Below are 21067 nucleotides of genomic sequence, written 5' to 3'. Positions count from 1 at the left end.
GATCCACTATGCCGTACACAGCCGAAAGGGATCTGAGAGCAGTGGATCCGAGCAAGAACCCGCTGAACTAAATCCTAAAACCGGGGACTTCTACAGCTCAAAGGAGGATCGGCTTGGTTAACGGTTGATCCGGGTCTGGTCCGCTCCATCTCTCATCTTTGCTCTCGAATTCGCAGATGCCCCCCGGCCCCCGGAGGGACGCTAACTCCTGCTCCGCTCGGTCGTGAGCTCGCTCAGCGTCGAGACCGGTGCAGGGATTAGACCGAGCTTCAATCCCCGCTCCTGACATCAGTGACCGATCGGATTTATGGAGCGCTTGCTACGAGCCGGATACCGTACTGAGCGCTTGGGAGAGTACCACGCAATAACGTGACTGCCACAGTCCCTGCCCACAACCATCTCACAGTCCCGATCCCACTCTAGACTGTGAGCCGGTTGTTGGGGAGGGATTGCCCCTACTTGTCGCTGAACTGTACTTTCCAAGCGCTTAGTAAAATAATTATCATAATGTTGGTATTTGTCAAGCGCTTACTACGTGCAGGGCACTTTTCTAAGCGCTGGGGTGGACACAGGGCAATCGGGTTGTCCCACGGGAGGCTCACAGTTAATCCCCATTTTACGGATGAGGTCACCGAGGCCCAGAGAAGTGAAGTGACCCGCCCAGAGTCCCACAGCTGACAAGCGGCGGAGCCGGGATTCGAACCCATGACCTCCGACTCCCGAGCCCGGGCTCTTTCCCCCGAGCCACACTGCTTCTCTGTGGTGCTCTGCACACAGTGAGTGCTCAATAAATACGATTGAAAGAATTCACCGAGTACTTCCTGTGTAGATGACACTTTAGTAAGCTTTTCTTTTTATGGTATTTAAGCACTTACTACTAATAACAATAACGTTGGTATTTGTTAAGCGCTTACTATGTGCCTAGAGCACCGTTCCAAGCGCTGGGGGAGATAAGGGTCATCGGGTCGTCCCGCGGGAGGCTCACAGTTAATCCCCATTTTACAGATGAGGTAACTGAGGCACAGTGAAGTGACCTGCCCACAGTACGTGCCGGGTACCGTACTAAGTGCTGGCGTAGATACACGCTAATCGGGCCGGACCCAATCCGCGTCCCACCCAGGGCTCACCGTCTCAATCCCCATTTCACACACGAGGTGACTCAGTCTCAGAGACGTTAAGTGACTTGCCTAAGGTTACGCAGCAGGCGAGTGGCAGAGTCGGGATTAGAACACGGGTCCTCTGCCTCCCAGGCCCCTGCTAAAACCAGCAGGCCACACGGCTTCCCTTTCCATTTGGGAGCGTGAAATCCGACAGAGTCGGCGGACACGTTCCCCGTCCACGGTGAGCTTACCGTCTGAAGGGGGAGAGGGGAATTAATATAAATAAATTACAGCTATGTACGTGATCGTTGTGGGGTTGAGGAAGGGGCGAATAAAGGCCGCAGATCCACGTGAAAAGGTGACCCAGAAAGGAGAAGGGGACGCGCGGGCTTAGCCGGGGTTTAACCTAAACCCTCGTGCAGTGCAGGAAAGAAGCTGGATAAGCTGCCGAAGAGACTTCTCTCCGTCCTGCGATCCCGCAAGACCGGGCAATTGGGAACGAAGACCATCCGCCGGAAAATCTCCTCCTCCCTCCGCCTCTCCAGCGGCGAGGACGGCTGTTGCGGGAGAGTACGACGCAGCTGGAGCATTGGTGGTTCAGTGGTAGAATTCTCGCCTGCCACGCGGGAGGCCCGGGTTCGATTCCCGGCCAATGCAGCCCCTCGCTTTTGTTCCCTTCCCCCCCGATCCGCTTCCGGTTAAGGAGACGGACTGCACTGAGAGATGCAGTCTCTCGTCTCGATTCGCCACCTTGCCGTACCAGTTCTCCTTCTGAGTTACGGCAGGCTCGGATCAGCCCCTAAGTGCCCCGACAAATCCAATCATCCAAATGAAATAACAACTGCCAGCGTGGGACGAGCCATTTCACCACCTTCATTCCCTGCTGAAACACACCCCGTGGGCCACTCTTCCGTCCCCTCCCCCGCCCACGTCCTTTTCCTCCTCACCCTGCCCGGCTTGCTCTGGCATTCGAATCCGTTCCGAGCCGTGAACCGAGTACGGATCAGATCTGCCCAGCTCAAGAGCAGGGCGGGGCAACCCGCCCCAAATCTTCAAACCTACGAGGCTTCGGGTCCCGGGGAGGGAATGGGTCTCCTAGAGTTTCTGCCTCGGCGTGCTCTGGGGATAACTCTGCTCTCTTAGATTCCGCTTCGAGTTTTCGCACACTCCTATGTCCCTCTCTCAAAAACCCAGCCCCTTTCTTCATTCCGGCGGCTGCCGATGCGACAGAAAAGCTGCGGGCGCCCCCACCAACCATAAACACGCAGACACACCCCCACACGCGCCTGAAGCCGAAGCAGTTCTCGGCTCTCGGCACAGCTGTCTGCAGCTGGGGCATTGGTGGTTCAGTGGTAGAATTCTCGCCTGCCACGCGGGAGGCCCGGGTTCGATTCCCGGCCAATGCAGCTGCTCATTTTTTTTTTTTTCTTTCCCCTCCGTCTTCTGTTAAGCCCAAAAGGATGAACTTCAGCTTCGCCTCTCGGCAAAAATACCTGCCCTGGCATCAAATAGAAAACGACTCCTTTCTACCTTAGGCTTTTCATTTGAGCACTTCCTCGCCGTGAGCGTGTGGGAACAGCAAGGGCTCAACTGGGAGGAGCGGAGAGGAGTCCGGTACAGAACTCATCTTCCCTTCAAAGCCCCGTCCTCCGGGTGACCCTCCCATCACCGTAGAAAGCATCCTCAACGTCTCACAAGCCCGTAACCTTGGTATTATCCTCACCTCCTCTCATTCAATCCACATACTCGATCTGTTGGTTCTATATCCACAACATCGGCAAAATTCCATCCTTTCCTCTCCAGCCAAATTGCTACTATGCCCATCCAGCGCTTACCCTATTCCCGCCTTGGGAACTGCATCTTCCTCCTTGCTGACCTCCCCGCCTCTCGTCTCTCCCCGCCTCCAGTCCATACTCGATTCTGCTGTCCACATTATCTTTCTAAAACAAACCCATGCAGGCCACGTTTCCCCGTTCCTCGTGAACTTCTAGTGGTTGCCCATCCACCTCAGCCAACACACTTCTTACAACTGGCTTTAAAGCACTCAATCACCTTGCTCTCTCCTACCTTATCTCTCTGATTTCCTACTACAACCTAGTCTATCTCCCCCTATTAGACTGTGAACCCGTTGTTGGGCAGGGATTGTCTCATCCGTTGCCGAAATGTACTTTCCAAGCGCTCGGTACAGCGCTCTACACACAAGTGCTCAATAAATACGACCGAACGAATGAATTTCGCTCCTCTATCATCAACGCCTACCTTGATCTCGCCTACCTCATTGCCGGCCCCCCGGCCTGCATCCTGCCTCTGGCCTGGAATTCCCTCCTCCTTCATATTGGATGAGACAGCGTCTGTCTGTCTCGACATCTTCAAAGCCTTATCAAATCTCCTCAAAGAGGGCTTCCCGACGAAGCCCTCGCTTCCACTATACCCTCCCTCTTCTGTGTCACCTTAAATTTGTCTTAAATTTAAAAATTTGTCTTAGATTTACATTTAAATTTGTCTTAAAATGCACTTAAATTTGTCACCTCCAGCCACTTGATATTTACCCCACCCTTATCCCTCGACCACCTAGTAATACACCTCTAATTTATTTTAGTGCCCGTCTTCCCCTCTATACCATAAGTTCTTTGAGGGCGGGGTGCACATCCATCAACTCCGTTGCACTGTACTCTCTCACACAGGAGGAGCTCAAAAAATACCACTGATTGACTGAGCAGGAGAGACTTGGAGGAAAGGAGAAGGGGTTTACCTGATATCAGGCCAAGTCACCTGGGAGGGATGACCCCTAGTAATTACGGTATTTATTAAGGGCTTACTTTGTGGCAAACACCGCACTAAGCCCCGGGATAGATACGAGAAAATCAGGTCGGACACCGTCCTTATCCCACACGGGGATCCCAGTCTACGAGGGAAAGAGAACGGGTATTTAATTTCTATTTTACAGAGGACGAAACTAAAGCATAGAGAAACCACGTGACTTGCCCAAGGCCTCACAGGAGGCAAGACGGGGAGCCAGAATGATGAATGAATGAAAATCCGTTATATTGTACTCCCCCAAGCACTTAATACAGTGTTCCGCATACAGTGAATGCTTAATATGATTGTTCTGTGATTGAGAACGCAACCGGGAATAATACTGGTAAAAGCAGGGTTCTTTTTATTAATAATGACGACGATGGCATTTGTTAAGGGCTTTCTGTGCATCAAGCACTGTTCTAAGCACTGAACGCTCCATTTAGTACATTATTCCTACGGGAAACTTGGTTCTGGTTCATTTTGACTTTGGTTTTCGGGAACCTACTGGGTCAAAGGTTCTAGGACTTGCCAGTATCTGTTATATCCCTGATCTTTCTCCTGCCCCCATTATTTGTCTGTAAATAATTTAAGTCAGCCTGTTTCACCCACTAGATTGTCATCCCTCCGAGGGCAGGGACCCTGACTTACTTCTGGCATACGTTCCCAAATGCCCAGTACAGTGTTATGGCCCCGGAAGGCATGTCAGCTGTGTGACTTTGGGCAAGTCACTTAACTTCTCGGTGCCTCAGTTACCTCATCTGTAAAATGGGGATTAAGACTGTGAGCCCCACGTGGGACAACCGGATTCCCCTGTGTCTACCCCAGCGCTTAGAACACCGCTCGGCACATAGTAAGCGCTTAAAAAATACCAACATTATTATTATCATTATTATTTAATAACACCACTGACGATGGACATGAGACCCTGAAGACAGACAGCCATTTTTTTCCCTTTAAATGGTATTTGTTAGGTGCTTACTATGTACCAGCGTGGCTAGGGGGAAAGAGCACGGGCTTGGGAGTCAGAGGTCATGGGTTCGAATCCCGGCTCGGCCACTTGTCAGCTGTGGGACTGTGGGCAAGTCACTTCACTTCTCTGTGCCTCAGTTCCCTCATCTGGAAAATGGGGATTATGACTGGGAGCCTCACGTGGGACGACCTGATGACCTTGTATCGCCCCCAGAACTTAGAACAGTGCTCTGCACATAGTAAGCACTTAACAAATACCAATATTATTATTACCAGTCACTGTACTAAGCACTGGGGTAGATACAAGTTAATTGGGCTGGACACATTTTCCCTGTCCCACACAGGGTTTACGGTCTTAATCCCCATTTTACCGATGAAAAGCGAAGTGACTTGTCCAAGGGATTAGAACCCAGGTCCTTCTGACCCCCAGGGTCTATCCACTAGTCCGTGCTGCTTTCCTTGCTCGTACTTGATGTCTTTCTTCAAGGCCCTCGAGCCCAGGCCCCCCGTTTAGGCTTTCCCTGACTGAGGAATGACTCCGCTCGGTCTCTAATAGACCAAGGCAGGAGATCACCGCAGGAAGACAGACCTCGAAACAGCCGGACTTCCCCAAGTCTTGCTCTCCTCCCACGCGTCAACTCCGTCCCTTCCCAAGACCGGGGAAATCCCAGACGCCTCTGGGAAGGGAACAAGGCGGAGCCTCCATTTTAGGCACATCTCTGTGCCGTGGAATTCCCTGAACTCCGAACCCGACCAACTCTCGAAAAACGTTCCCGGAGCAGAGAGGTCTTCCGATCCCGGGTGGTGAGCCAAGAAGGGGCCGTGCACCCCCACGGGGACCGGTAGCCGGGAGACCTTAGTATCAGCTCCTCGGGGCAAGGGTCGGCCCCAGCCAGCCTGGCAGGAGTTCTGGGAAAGTGAACCCCCGAGCCATCCCGGGCAAGGAAACCGTTTTGACTCTGAGGATGAAGCTTAAATCCAACCGACTCGGGCACCACGGAAACACATCCCAAGCCCCCGTCGTCATCAGTGGTATTTACTGAGCACTTACTACGCGAGGTCAGTCGATGGAATTTATCGAGTGCTCGCTGTGGGGAGAACACTGTACTAAACCCCTGGGGGAATACAACATAACAGACGCATTCCCTGCCCACAGTGGGCTAACATTCAGAGGATGAGCGAGACTGAGGCACCTGGAGAAAGCTTTTGATCTAGGATGGGTGGCGGACGGCTAACCGGGCGGAGATCTCACAATTTGGACTCAACGGAGAGCAGGAGGGTTAGCCGAACATACGTCTGGGAGACTTCAACGGCCTTCTCCACAGTTACCACAGTGACTTAGGGAAGGAAAAGTGCGCAGGGCACTGTACTGAGCGCTTGGGAGAGAATACAACAGAGTTGGCAGACCCGATCAACCCCACGATCCCTATCTGAGTAATCGGTTTGGCCTCCCTAGCTCTGTTAGGGCAGGGTGATTCAGGCTAGGACTCCCCTGGAACCCGGGAACAGAAATCACTCCTTTTTGCCCGTGCACAAATGCCCACCCACACGCTACCACAGCCCCGCTTTGGTAGTTGGAAAAGAAGAAAAAATATCAGCGGCCAGGATCCCTGCTGCCTTGACCCCCCCCCCCCCACCACCCTGATTTAACGCCGGGGTGGGAAGGGCAGAGGAGGTCTAAACAGGGGATGGGACCGTTTGAGTTCCCAAGAAAAGCGGCATCAAGAGCTGAAGCTCAGTTTCCTGAATCACGGGACCCGTTTTCTCTCTTCCGCCTCGGGCTGCTTCCCCTCCGGGGCCCGGTTGGGAGACGAATTAACTGCAGGGGGAATCTGCAACGGAACTAACTCCTGACTTGACATCTGGCCTCCTCGCCAGTTCTGCAGAAAGCCCCAGGGAATCTTCGGCAAGGAACAGTGTCAAGGCTGGGTCGAGTGTGGAGGTTACTGCCCTCCTTCTCTCCCCCAACCCAGGAAGGAGAGCGTGGCTCCAATGCCCAAAGACCCCTTCCCAAGCACAGCTGAGGATTCCAGCTCCGGCGCCGCTCGGCTCCCTCCTGCTCATCCGGTGACAAATTTCCGAGAGGCAGCGGGGCTTCGGAGGTCGTGGGTTCTAATCCCTGCTCCGCCACTTGTCTGCTGTGTGACCTTGGGTGAGTCACTTCACTGGGCCTCAGTGAGCCCCACGTGGGACAATCTCATTAGCCTGTATCTACCCCAGCGCTTAGAACAGTGCTCTGCACGTAGTAAGGGCTCAACAAATACCATAATTATTATTATTATTATTATTAAATCCAGAAGAATGTACCCTTCCTGTCCTGGGCCACCCAACCCCGGGGCAGGCCAAATACGGGGGAATCTGGAAATTGTTCCAGGTACGGGGGCGGGTTCAAACTTCCTGATCCTGGGAGCCGGGGAAGGAAATCTTCAGGGGTTTGAGGATTCCCCTCAAAACGACTGAGGGAGATGGAAGTGTTCCCAGGAACAGCCTTCTTCCAGCTAGTCACCTCTCCCTCGTTTCACACTCATCACCCGCTGACAAAATTCACACCTTAGTTCTCGCTAACACCTCTCCTAACATAGGGCGGCCGGCAAGCAATTTGGTCAGCAATATAATAACAATGTCGGTATCTGTTAGGCCGCTTACTATGTGCAGAGCACTGTTCTAAGCGCTGGGGGAGATGCAGGGTCATCAGATCGTCCCACGTGAGGCTCACGGTCTTCAGCCCCATTTTACAGATGAGGTAACTGAGGCCCAGAGAAGCGAAGTGACTTGCCCACAGTCCTACGGCTGACAAGTGGCAGGGCTGAGATTCGAACCCATGACCTCTGACTCCCAAGCCCGGGCTCCTTCCACTGAGCCTCGCTGCTTCCCAATCAGGGCCGGCAGTGGGTCATCTGGGTTGGGAGCCCCAGAAACCCCGCTTTAATAACGTTGGTATTTGTTAAGCGCTTACTATGTGCCGAGCACTGTTCTAAGCGCCGGGGTAGACGCAAGGGAATCGGGTTGTCCCACGTGGGGCTCCCAGTCTTCATCCCCATTTTACAGATGAGGTAACTGAGGCCCAGAGACTCTCACGCTACACCGCCTCGTCTCCCGGCCTCAACCAAGCTGGCTAGAGCCGCTCGATCAATCATTATCCACTGAGCCTTTACTATATTCATTCAAAAATATTTATTGAGCGCTTACTATGTGCAGGGCACCGTCCCAAGTGCTCGGAATGAACAATTTGGCAACGGACGGAGACCGTCCCTGCCCATCGACGGGCTCACGGTCTAATCGGGGGAGACAGACGGACAGACACGAGACAACTTAATCGCGATAAACAGAATCAAGGGGATGGACGCCTCGTTAACAAAATGAAAAAGGTAATAATTAGGGTAATAAATAATATATACAAATGAGCACAGTGCTGAGGGGAAGGGGGGGAGGGGCAGAGGGGGGGAAAAGGGGGCTTAGCTGAGGGGAGGTGAAGGGGGGCAGAGAGGGAGCGGAGGGAAAAGGGGAAGCTCAGTCTGGGAAGGCCTCCTGGAGGAGGTGAGCTCTCGGCAGAACACTGCACCCGGCACGTGGGAGAGTACGATATAACAGAGTTGTCAGACATATTCCTCGCCCACAGTGAGCTTACGTTACCCTGCTTCGGCTCCTAAGGAGATCGGCAAGGAGGGTGGGTTTTAGAATCAACGCTATTTGAGCACCTACTACGTTCAGAGAGCCGTACCAGGCGCGTGGGAGAGTGCGATACGACAGAACTCGCAGACGTGCTCCCTGCCCCCGACGCCCTTACAGTCTAGAGGAGCCAGGACCCCCGACCCCTTGGGTTATTTATTTTCGCAATTTACTCACTCATATTAACGTCTGCCTCCCCCTCTGGAGTGTAAGCTCACCGCGGGCAGTGAACGCGTCTGCGTATCGTCGCGTCGTACTCCCCCAAGCCCTTAGTGCAGCGCTCTGCACAGAGTAGAGCGCTCGATAAATACAACCGAATGAACGCTCCCTCTCGTTGGCTCGGCAGGTGATGAGAGGCTGGCTTTCTCCACAGGGCCACAGGGGCTGAGAGGGCGGGCACCAACTCGCCGGGGCTGAGGCCGGCGCCGGGGGTGGGTGAAGTCGCCGAGCTTCTGCCCGGCAGCTTGGGGCCGGGCAAGACAGGCGGTCCCGGGCCCCGGGAGCCTGACGGGGGCTGGAGGAGGATTCTGGCGAGCTGGGGCTGGATCGGTGTAAACCCGCGCGCCCCGAGGGTTTCGCTCCCCGCTTTTCGGGCCCGGGCAACAGCCCCGCAGCCCGTCTGGCCCCTTGGCATTTAAGCAACCTCTGCCGGTCGCCCGCGGGCCGAAGGCTAGATACTCACGGGAAGCAGCGCGGCGTAGTAACGGAGCACGGGCCCGGAGTCAGAAGGTCCCGGGCTCTAATCCCGGCTGGGTGACCCCGGACGAGTCATTTCACTTCTCTGCGCCTCAGTGGCCTCTTCCGTACAACGGGGATCGACAGCGTGAGCTCCACGCGGGCCGGGGACTGCGCCCGACCCGGTTTGCTCGTTTCCGCCCCAGTGCTTAGTACAGTGCCCGCTACATAGTAAGCGCTCGACCATTACCATCACTGTTATTATCCTGGGGCGGTGGTGAGGGAGGGAAAGGGGGAGAGGTGGCACAGAAGGCAGGGTGGGTTCGTTCAACAGTATTTACTAAGTGTCGATGCGCCGAGGGCTACAGCAGAGAAGCAGCGTGGCTCAGTGGAGAGGGCCCGGGCTTGGGAGTCAGAGGTCGTGGGTTCGAAACCCGGCTCTGCCACTTGTCAGCTGTGTGACCGGGGGCAAGTCACTTCACTTCTCTGGGCCTCAGCTACCTCATCTGTAAAATGGGGATCGAGACTGCGAGCCTCACGAGGGACAACCCGATGACCCCGTATCTACCCCAGCGCTTAGAACGGTGCCCTGCACATAGTAAGCGCTTGACAAATACCGACATTATTATTATTAAGTCACTGGGAGGGATTCAACTTTTTTTACGGCATTTTTACGGCATTTAAGCACTCACTGTGTGCCAGGCACTGCTCTAAATGCTGGGGGTAGAGACAAGCTAATCGGGTTGGGCGCAATCCATGTCCCACATGGAGCTCACAGTGTTGTTCCCATTTTACAGAGGAGGAAACGGGCACAGAGACGTTAAGTGACTTGCCCAAAGTCACACAGCCGCGGTGTGGCGGAGCCAGGATTGGAACCCAGGTCCTTCTGTCTCCCAGGCCATGCTGCTAGTCTAGAAGAGAAAAACACACGCTCCCTGCTCTAAATGCCTTCTCCCTTTCATTCATTCAATCGTATTTCTTGAGCACTTACTGTGTGCACAGCACTGTACTAAGTGCTTGGGAGAGGACGATACGACAGTAAGCAGACTCGATCCCTGCCCACAGTGAGCTTACAGTCTAGAGGGGGAGACAGACATTAAGATAAAGTCCTTTCCCCTTGCCTATTTTTCCTCTCTCCCTACTTCCCTTTCCTTTTATTTTCTTCCCCGCCCCACCCGACCTCCCCACCCCCCCGTCAGGGCTCTGCCCCGTCCCGGCGCCGAGCCTCTCCGGCGCACTGCTAGATCAGAAACAGCTCAACTGGAAAAGACGGAACTTTGCTCTCGGCTGGGCAACGGTCAAAAAGGCCTAAAAATTCATCTCAGGTCATTAGCGAGCCCCATGTCCGACAGGGACCGCGTCCAACCGATTATCTTGTCTCTACCCCAGCGCTTAGAACGGTGCCTGGAACATAGTAAGTGCTTGATACCACCGCTATTAATAATGAGAAATATTTACCAAGTTCTCTCGGGGTGCACAGTGCCATACTATCGGTGAGTGATGGGAGAGTTAAACAAAAAAAAAATCCCAACAGCAGAACGCCATCCCCGATCCCACGACGCCTAAGCGGCAGAGTCTTGAGGAAAGACCACCCGCCCGGGAGTCAGAACGACCTGGGTTCGAATCCCCGCTCGGCTCCGAGTCTGCTGTGTGACTTGGACAAAGCCACTTGCCTACTCCGCGCCTCAGTTCCCTCACCTGCGAAAATGGGGATCGAGACTGCGCGTCCCATGTGGGACGGGGGCTGTGGCCAACCAGACCAGGTTGGATCGACCCCAGCGCTCAGTACGGTGCCCGGCACACAGTAAAGCGCTCGAAACAAACAAGAGACCGTCCTCAACCGACGCCTCCCCGACGCCGCTGGATAGATCCCTGCAGTACCTGAAGCGGGAGAAGGGACGCGACTGTACTAGGCGTTTGGGAGAGTCCAATATAACAGAGTTGGCAGACACGTTCCCTGCCCACAAAGAGCGTACAGTCTAGAGGACAACCTTATAGAGAAGAACATAAGTACTGGGGGGTTGAGGGTGGGGTGAATACCAAAATGCGGCTAAGGTAATCAATTCAATTATTTGGGCTGGAGAAAACTGCAAAAACAATACTACCCTGGCCCCAAGAGTTCTCTGTTCATTTTTTAACTTGACCGCTATCTTCGTGCCCGCTCCCTAACCTCCAGTTCCTTGGAATTTGCTATAAAGCGAGAACGTAAAACTGAGGCCTCTTCCGCAAGGATACCGTGGAAGACTGCACTTGATACAGGGCTTATTACAGTACCTGGCACACAGTAAGCACTTAACAAATCCAATTACTACTATTTTTTTTAAAGTACTTAAGAGAGAAGCAGCGTGGCTCAGTGGAAAGAGCCTGGGCTTCGGAGTCAGAGGTCACGAGTTCGACTCCCGGCTCTGCCCCTTGTCAGCTGTGGGACCGTGGGCGAGTCGCTTCACTTCTCTGTGCCTCGGTTCCCTCATCTGTAAAATGGGGATTCACTGTGAGCCTCACGTGGGACGACCTGATGACCCCGTATCTACCCCAGCGCTTAGAACGGCGCTCCGCACACAGTAAGTGCTTAACAAATACCGACATTATTAAAACGCCCGAGAACCTCAGTGCTCGTAGGAATCGACAGCCCAACTATAAAAGTACCAGAACACCTCCCAGTTTGCCAGAAGGGAGTAGGACGGTGTCAAGTCCTCTTGCAAGGAGGAGAGAGAGCCAAGACCCTCACCCCCAAACACCCCCAGTCCACCATTCGCCTCGGGTCTGGCTTTTTCCAACCTTTTGCCGTTGAAAAGCTATCAGCCCTAAACCGGCAGCACACCACTCATTTAATCAGAAGCAGTGTGGTCGTATAATAATAATAATAATGTTGGTATTTGTTAAGCGCTTACTATGTGCAGAGCACTGTTCTAAGCGCTGGGGGAGACACGGGGGAATCGGGTCGTCCCACATGGGGCTCACAGTCTTCATCCTCATTTTACAGACGAGGGAACTGAGGCCCAGGGAAGTGAAGTGACTTGCCCACAGTCACACAGCTGACAAGGGGCAGAGCCGGGATTCGAACTCATGACCTCTGACTCCAAAGCCCATGCTCTTTCCACTGAGCCACGCTGCTTCTCAAGGTCTAAGTGGGCCTGGAAGTCAGCAGGACCTGGGGACTAATCCCAGCTCCGCCACCTGTCCCCCGTGTGACCTCGGGCAAGTCATCTAACTTCTCTGTGCCTCAGTTACCTCATCTGCAAATGGGGGTTAAGACCGTGAGCCCCATGCAGTACAGGGACTGTGTCCGACCCAATTATTTTGTATAATAATACTAATGTTGGTATTTGTTAAGCGCTTACTATGTGCAGAGCGCTGTTCTAAGCGCTGGGGGAGATACGGGGTCATCAGGTTGTCCCACGTGAGGCTCAGAGTCTTCATCCTCATTTTACAGATGAGGTCACTGAGGCACAGTGAAGTGACTCGCCCACAGTCACACGGCTGACAAGGGGCAGAGCCGGGATTCGAACCCATGACCTCCGACTCCCAAGCTCGGGCTCTTTCCACTGAGCCACACTAGCCCAGCGCTTAACACAGTGCCTGGCACACAGTAAGCACTTAACGAATCCAATTATTATTATTTTTTTTTAAAGTCCGTAAGAGAGAAGCAGCGTGGCTCAGTGGAAAGAGCCCGGGCCTGGGAGTCAGAGGTCATGGGTTCGATTCCCGGCTCTGCCGCTAGTCAGCTGTGGGACTGTGGGCGAGTCACTTCACTTCTCTGGGCCTCAGTACCCTCATCTGGAAAATGGGGATTAAGACCGTGGGCCTCACGTGGGACAACCCGATGACCCTGTATCTCCCCCAGCGCTTAGAACAGTGCTCTGCACAAAGTAAGCGCTTAACAAATACTAACATTACACACTTTCCATCCAGGCCCCGGGGATTTACGCGCCGAACCTAGCTTGGTCGGTGACCAGAAAGTCACGGGAACCCCGGGGCGGGTCTTTCCTGCCCTTGACTGCTTCTCTACATCTCTTGCTTCTCCTTTTAGAGCAGGGCCGAGAAATCTTAAAATCCAGGAACCCAAGATCCGTCAAACCCCAGCACTGCACTTGCTTCTCTGCTTTTCTGAAGAGAGAGCAGAGCACTCCGCCCTCCTGCATTTTCGCAATCTGCCTGAATCTGGTTTACCGACCCTGCCCTGCCTCTCTCCGCACAGGTCTTTCGTAGGTCAGGTAATAATAATAATAATAATGTCGGCATCTGTTAAGCGCTTACTATGTGCCGAGCACCGTTCTAAGCGCCGGGGGAGATACGGGGTCATCAGGTTGTCCTACGTGAGGCTCACAGTTAATCCCCATTTTACAGATGAGGGAACTGAGGCCCAGAGACGTGAAGTGACTCGCCCACAGTCCCACAGCTGACAAGTGGCGGAGCCGGGATTCGAACCCGTGACCTCTGACTCCCAAGCCCGGGCTCTTTCCACTGAGCCACGCTGCTTCTCTACTGAGGTCCTTCCTAAAGGTGAACCGGCAGGCTGGACGGAGAGGGTCTCCTCGGAGGATCTCACGCCCTCAACACCCACGCGATCTGTCTCGGGCCAAGATTTCCATCCACAGAGTCCTTCCTTAAAGGCAAGGCTGAACGACAACGGCAGCCCTCGGATTTAATAATGTTGGTATCTGTTAAGCGCTTACTATGTGCACAGCACTGTTCTAAGCGCTGGGGTAGACACAGGGGAATCAGGTCGTCCCACGTGGGGCTCACAGTCTTCATCCCCATTTTACAGATGAGGGAACTGAGGCGCAGAGAAGTGAAGTGACTTGCCCACAGTCACACAGCCGACAAATGGCAGAGCTGGGATTCGAACTCATGAGCCCTGACTCCAAAGCCCGGGCTCTTTCCACTGCGCCACGCTGCTTCTCAGTTCTTTAGTTCGACCCGACCCTACCTTCGGCCGGCAGATGGAGAAGAAGGTTCCGAAGGGCCACGGGGGAATTAGCTCCTCCCAGCCCCGTCTTCTGCCGGCAGAAGGAGGAGCGACAAAGAAGGTTTAGCGAGGCCATCGAGGCAGGAGATCCGATGGGCCTCGGAGGCTCTGGGGAATTCAGAAAGGGGCTGAACCTTTCACTGTTTCACTCAGACGCGAAGCTGACTCACCCCGGAACAAACACACAAAAGGACCACCTCCTCACCGTTCCCGCCTATCCCACCGTCGACCCCTGGCCCCCGTCCCCCCGCTGTCCCGCAACGCCCTCCCGCCTCACCTCCGCCAAACTGACTCTCTTCCCCTCTTCAAAGCCCTACTGAGAGCTCACCTCCTCCAGGAGGCCTTCCCACACCGAGCTTCCCCTTTTCCCTCCGCTCCCTCTCTGCTCCCCCTTCACCTCCCCTCAGCTAAGCCCCCTTTCCTCCCTTTCCCTCTGCTCCTCCCCCTCTCCCTTCCCCTCCCCTCGGCACTGTGCTCATTTGTCTATATTTTTATTACCCCATTTATTTTGCTAATGAGGTGTCCATCCCCTCGATTCTATTTACTGCGATTAAGTTGACTTGCGTTTGTCCGTCTGTCTCCCCCGATTAGACCGTAAGCTCGTCGATGGACAGGGATCCTCTCTCTCTGTTGCCCAACTGTCCATTCCAAGCGCTTAGTCCAGTGCTCTGCACATAGTAAGCGCTCAATAAATACTCTTGAATGAATAATTTTGCTGGAATGTTCTATACTCCCACAAAATTTACCCAGAAAAGTGGAGCACTGGGGGAGGTGGTTTCCTGAACCTCAATCTGTTGCACGTGGGGGGAGTGGGGGAAAGCACACCTAGGTGAGGAGGAAATCTGGCAGCAGGGCTTCCTGTTCTGCATTTAACCTCCAGGAGCTGAACTGCCCGAAGGTTAGACTCCAACACATCGCCACTCTCATATCCCGCAATCTGGAGGACTTCCCAGGACTGTCCGGGGGCTGCACGGATCAGGGGAACCCTCTGAAGGGGGAGACATAGGCGAGAGAAGGGCCTCATTAAAGCACGGGGTTTGAGAACGAATCTGGAGGGGGACAAAAAGTAGGTAATAAAAAAAAAAAAATCACTGCAAAAACAGGGTGGGTGTAAGTCACAAACCTTTCCAGGTGAACGGCTCTCTTCAGGAGACCGAGGAAATGTGTTAGAGCTAATAAATACAGAGCATAATAATGTAGCATAATACTGTCTGCTCTGCACACGGGAAGCGCTCACTAAATGCGACTGAGAGAATAATAAAACACGCTACGCTGTGAAATAGTACACTGTGTAACATCCTACACTGTTTGCAGATGGTAAACTCCTTCCAGACGGTAAGCTCTCTGCGGGCAGGGATCGACTCTAACGCACCGCCTACTCCTAATCGCTCAGTGCAGTGCTTTGCACACCGTCAGCACTCAATAAATCCCATTGATTGATAAAACAGATCTGTTCCTTCAACTGGGGGGGGGGGGGGGGGGGGGGGGCTGCAAGTTTTTTACTTTTTCCATGGTATTTAAGCGCTTATTCTATGTCCCAGGCACTTCTAAATGCCGGGGTAGATACAGAGTAGTCAGGTCGGACACGGTCCATGTTCCACAGGAGGCTCACAGCCTTAATCTCCATTTTACAGACGAGATAACTGAGGCCAAGAGAAGTGACTTGCCCAAGGTCACAGGGCCGACAGGCGGCAGAGCCAGGATTAGACCCCAGGTCCTACTGACTCCCAGATTTCCATATATCTAAGAAAGGCACGGCCTAGAAAATTCTGAAAACACAGTTTGCTTGTCCACCGCTTCAGAAAGAGAATATCATGACAGCATGAAGAATCCTGAAGAACCAACAGGGTGCCGCCTTTAACCTTCTCAGGTGAAAGGAAAGAGACTAGAGATCTGGTTCCAGATCTCCTGCTCTGAAATATATTAATCCCTCCGAAGTGCTCTCGGAAGGAAATTGTGACAGTCATAACACTACTAATGTTGGTATTTATTAAGCGCTTACTATGCGCAGAGCACTGTTCTAAGCCCTGGGGGAGATACGGGGTAATCAGGTCGTCCCACCTGAGGCTCACAGTTCATCCCCATTTGACAGATGAGGTAACGGAGGCCCGGAGAAGTGAAGTGACTCGCCCACGGTCACACCGCTGACAAGTGGCAGAGCCGGGAGTCGAACCCATGACCTCTGACTCCGAAGCCCTGGCTTTCTCCACTGAGCCACGCTGCTTCCCCAACTACTACTACTAATTATTATTATAGTATCTGTTATACTAACAATTATTATAGTATTTGTTAAAGCGCTTACTATGTGCCAAGTTCTGCCCTAAGCAGAGGGGTAACCACGGTATAATCGTGTTGGACATAGTAGCCATCCCACGTGGGGCTTACGATCTAAGTAGGAGGGCCGCACACCCCATTTTGGAGATTTCCCTCTCTCAAGGCCTCGATACCTTAAACACGAAGGACGCTTAAATGTGAAAAACTCAGATTCCAGTTCTCGCGCCCCCCCCCCCCCCCCCCAAGAGATCCGTTAAAGCTCCTTGTTGGCAGGGAATTCATGCATTCATTCAATAGTATTTATTGAGCGCCTACTATGTGCACGGCACTGTACTAAGCGCTTGGAATGGACAAATCGCTAACGGAGACAGCCCCTGCCCTTTGACGGGCTTCCGGGGCATGGGTCTACCGCCTCCGCTGCACTGCTCTCTCCCAGTGCGCTTAGCACGGTGCTCTGCCCCCAGGAAGCCCTCCAAAAATATCGACTGATTGTTTGAAGAAGCCTGGAGAGGCCGCCGTGCAAAAGAAAAGGTCAAGCTGTCCGTTAATTCCGCCTCCGGGGGGAAGGGGAGATTTTGAGGGAAATGAAAATAGGTCAGGAGAACGGAAAAACTACTCAAAAAACCCCTCAGAAAGTCAAAGGGGTCTCAGCACGGTGCCGCCGGCTCTCTGTCACTTACCAGGGTGGACGAGGAAACAGATCAGTTTCATTAGCAATAGGCGTGAGATAATAAGTAGCTAAAGTTCTGAACCCACACGACCGCGCCCGTTTCCTTTTTCCCTTCAGGTCTCTTCTAAAGTGGCTTGCTGATAACTAGGGAGAAGCCACCCGGCGACTCTCCGGGTCACATCTTTCTAGAGTTAGAATATAAGCTCTCTGTGGGCAGGGAAAGAGACGCTTGTTTCCCAGGCATTCACCGGTGGGCAAGTCGCTTCACGTCTCTGTGCCTCAGTTCCCTCACCCGTAAAATGGGGATTAACTGTGAGCCTCACGTGGGACAACCCGATGACCCTGGATCTCCCCCAGCGCTTAGAACAGTGCTCGGCACATAGTAAGCGCTTTACGAATACCAACGTTATTATTACGGCGCCTCACGCCAAACGGGCCCTCAATCGACATTATTCCTGAGGGGTCGGGAAAACGTAAGCAACGCCTCTCCGGGGCCGACGGTCCTCAGGTGGACGGTCGCCGGCAGCGGCGTCGAAGGCGCCGGGAGGTGGTGGGTGACGGCCGCCCCTCCCGACATCCCTCCCCGCTCCTTGGGCCCTCTTGGAGACGACGATACCTTTATCGTCGGAAAAACGCTGGGGGGGGAAAAAAAAAAAAGGAGCCGTTGGGAGAGCCGCAAGAGATTGGGAACCCGGAAACGTAACGACGGTGAGAAAACTCAGGCCGAGGGGCCCGCGGGTGGAGAACGCAGGAAGGGCACGGACGGCGCCGCTTTAACGGCCCGGAAGAGTTTCAGCTCATATTTGGGTCCTCGTCCGGTCCACGCAAATGTGGGCCCGGGCACCGCTGCCCCTTGGCCTGGGGCTTCCTCCATCGATGGTATTTATTGAGGTCTGAGTGCGAGCAAAGCACCGTACTAAACACCCGGGAAGGGGATTAATCATCCAACGAGCCCGCCCGGCCTGCAGAGCGTTGCTCTCGGTGCTTGGGAAAGGTCGTAGGCCCGATCCCTAACCACGGGGAGCTTAGTCCCCTATTTATTTTATTACCCTATTTATTTTATTACCCTATTTATTTTGTTAATGAGGTGTCCATCTCCTTGATTCTATTTATCGCGATTGAGTTGCCTTGTGTCTGTCCGCCTGTCTCCCCCGATTAGACCGTGAGCCCGTCGATGGGCAGGGACGGTCTCTCTCTGTGTTGCCCAACTGTCCATTCCAAGCGCTTAGTACAGTGCTCCGCACGTAGTAAGCGCTCAATAAATACGACTGAATGAATGAAACAGGAGGCAGGCATTAAAAGAAATTACAGCTAAGGGGAATAGAAGAGGACAAGGATACGAACACGAGTGCTGTGGGGCTGAGGTATCCAAGTGCTTCAGGAGTACGCGGCTCAGTGCGTAATTCAAGCTCATCGTGGGCAGGGGATGTGTCAGTTATACTGTGTTTTACGCTCTCAAGCGCTTAGTACAGTGCTGTTTCTCTCTCTCAAGCGCTTACTACAGTGCTCTGCACCCAGTAAGCGCTCAGTAAATACAATCGATTTGTTGACTAATGCACAGGAGAGGGCGGATAGGGGAAATAATAATAATAATAATGTTGGTATTTGTTAAGCGCTTACTATGTGCAGAGCACTGTTCTAAGCGCAGGGGGAGACACAGGTTAGTCCCACGTGGGGCTCACAGTCTTCATCCCCATTTTCCAGATGAGGTCACCGAGGCCCAGAGAAGTGAAGTGACTCGCCCACAGTCCCACAGCCGACCAGTGGCAGAGCCGGGATTCGAACCCCTGACCTCTGACTCCCAAGCCCGGGCTCTTCCCACTGAGCCACGCTGCTTCTGGGGAAGCTTCAGGGAAGGTCTCGTAGAGGAGATGGGATTTGAGGAGGATTTTGAAGGTGGGGAGAGAGGTCGACTGTCGGATATGGAAGGGGAGAGAGTGCCAGGCCTGAGGGAGGACGTAGGGAAGGGGTTGGTGGAGGGGGAACCGATAACGAGTAGGTCGGTGTTAAGGGAGCAAAGAATGCGGGTTATAAAATAATAATGATGATATTGGTATCTGTTAAGCGCTTACTATGTGCCGAGCACTGTTCTGAGCGCTGGGGGAGATACGGGGTCATCACGTCGTCCCTCGTGAGGCTCACCGTCTTCATCTTAGAGAAGTCGTAGAGAAACGGCGTGGCTCGGGGGAAAGAGCCCGGGCTGGGGAGTCAGAGGTCGTGGGTTCGAATCCCGGGCTCTGCCCCTTGTCAGCTGTGGGGCTGTGGGCGAGTCACTTCACTTCTCTGGGCCTCAGTGACCTCATCTGGAAAACGGGGATTAACCGGGAGCCCCACGTGGGACGACCCGATGACCCCGTATCTCCCCCAGCGCTCGGAACGGTGCTCGGCACCCGGTGAGCGCTTAACAAACGCCAACGTTATCACGGTATTATTAATCCCCATTTTACAGATGAGGGAACTGAGGCACCGAGAAGTTAAGCGACTTGCCCGAAGTCACGCAGCCGACGGGCGGCGGAGCCGGTCGGGTTAGGCCGTAGTAGGATCGGCGTGGCGCGGCGGCTAGGGCAGGGGCCCGGGACCCGGAGGGTCATGGGTTCTAATCCCGGCTCTGCCCCTCGTCTGCCGCGGCGCCTCGGGGCACCGCCGCTTAACTTCTCTGGGCCTCGGTGACCTCGACTGTAAAATGGGCTTCTAGGCTGTGAGCGCCACGGGGGACGGGGACCGTGCCCAAGCCCCTCTGCCCGCGTCCACCCCAGCGCTGACCACAGTGCCCGGCGCACAGTAAGCGCTTCACAAACGCCGTCATCATCATCAGGCCGGTGAAGTCGGCGAGGAGGGAGACGGCCGAGTCAGGGTCTCGAGGCGGAAGGTGAGGCTTTACGACAGAGCCGGGAGACACCGACCGGAGAGGAGTTTACAGTCTGGTGGGGGAGGCAAAAGATCGAGTTACAGACTGGGGAAGCAACGGGATGTAAAGACGCGAGAGAGAAGGGTGAGCCCGTCGCCGGGCAGGGATCGTCTCTCTCGGTCGCCCAACTGTCCATTCCAGGCGCTCGGTCCGGTGCTCTGCGCTCAATAAATACTATTGAGTGAACTGGCGTAGGGACGGGGGTGAGGAGTCATTCATTCAGTAGTATTTACTGAGCGCTTACTATGGGCAGAGCGCTGTACTAAGCGCTTGCAATGGACAGATCGGTAACAGAGACGGTCCCTGCCCTCTGACGGGCTGACGGTCTAATCGGGGGAGACGGACGGACAAGGGTAAGGCCAATGAATAGAACCGGGATGAACATCTCGATAGAACAACAGCAAATAAATAGAATCAAGGCGATGTACGTTTCGTTAACAATATCAAAGTGTTACTTGGGGGGGTGGGCTTAAAATTCACCGATGACACAGAAAGGGGAGAGGACAGAGTGGGGGGCGGGGGGGGGGGTCAGTTGGGGAAAACTTCCTGGAAGAGACGGGCTCCTGATGGGGCTCTGACGGTGGGGACAGAGGCTGTGAGCTCCACGGGGCAGTGGGAAGCAGCGTGGCTCAGCGGCAAGAGCCCGGGCTTGGGAGTCCGAGGTCATGGGTTCGAATCCCGGCTCTGCCCCTTGTCAGCGGGGTGACTGTGGGCGAGTCGCTTCACTTCTCCGGGCCTCAGCCGCCTCACCTGGAAAATGGGGATGAAGACTGGGAGCCTCACGTGGGACCACCCGAGGACTCCGTAACTCCCCCAGCGCTTAGAACGGTGCTCTGCACACAGTAAGCGCTTCACAGATACCAACACTATTATTATTAGGGTGGGGAGTTTCTGGGTTTTTTCAGGCCGAGTCATGCTGTCCTGTCCTGGGCTGGGGGCCTGGGGGTCAGGGGGACGGTGTGTGTTTGGGGGGATGGGGGGTGGGGGGGAGGTGTGTGTGTACGGGGGATGGGAAGGGTGTGGGGGGGATTGGA

General features: G+C 54.2%; 1 protein-coding gene and 2 non-coding genes across 5 annotated transcripts in view; 2 read left to right on the top strand and 1 right to left on the bottom strand.

Annotated features, from left to right (window-relative positions):
* VAC14 (VAC14 component of PIKFYVE complex) overlaps window positions 1-21067 on the bottom strand; it is a 151676-nt gene that overhangs the window by 129656 nt on the left and 953 nt on the right. Inside the window, exon 1 of one of the 3 annotated variants that reach the window (XM_029074763.2) lies at window positions 15007-15115. The exons of the other annotated variants lie outside the window; for them this stretch is intronic. Within the exon in view, the coding sequence (XP_028930596.1) occupies window positions 15007-15050 (44 nt within the window). The 5' untranslated portion in view covers window positions 15051-15115. Of the gene's footprint in view, window positions 1-15006; window positions 15116-21067 lie in introns of those variants that run through there. 3 annotated transcript variants of the gene reach the window in all.
* Window positions 1687-1757, top strand: TRNAG-GCC. The gene has a single exon. It is a non-coding gene; the product is annotated as a tRNA-Gly (tRNA).
* TRNAG-GCC lies at window positions 2436-2506 on the top strand. Its single transcript has one exon. It is a non-coding gene; the product is annotated as a tRNA-Gly (tRNA).

This window comes from Ornithorhynchus anatinus, chromosome 11 (genome assembly GCF_004115215.2).
Source record: "Ornithorhynchus anatinus isolate Pmale09 chromosome 11, mOrnAna1.pri.v4, whole genome shotgun sequence".
In the NCBI taxonomy this organism is placed as follows: domain Eukaryota; kingdom Metazoa; phylum Chordata; class Mammalia; order Monotremata; family Ornithorhynchidae; genus Ornithorhynchus; species Ornithorhynchus anatinus.
The sequence above is the reverse complement of the archived record's forward strand: the minus strand, read 5'-3'. Positions and strand labels throughout refer to the sequence as shown.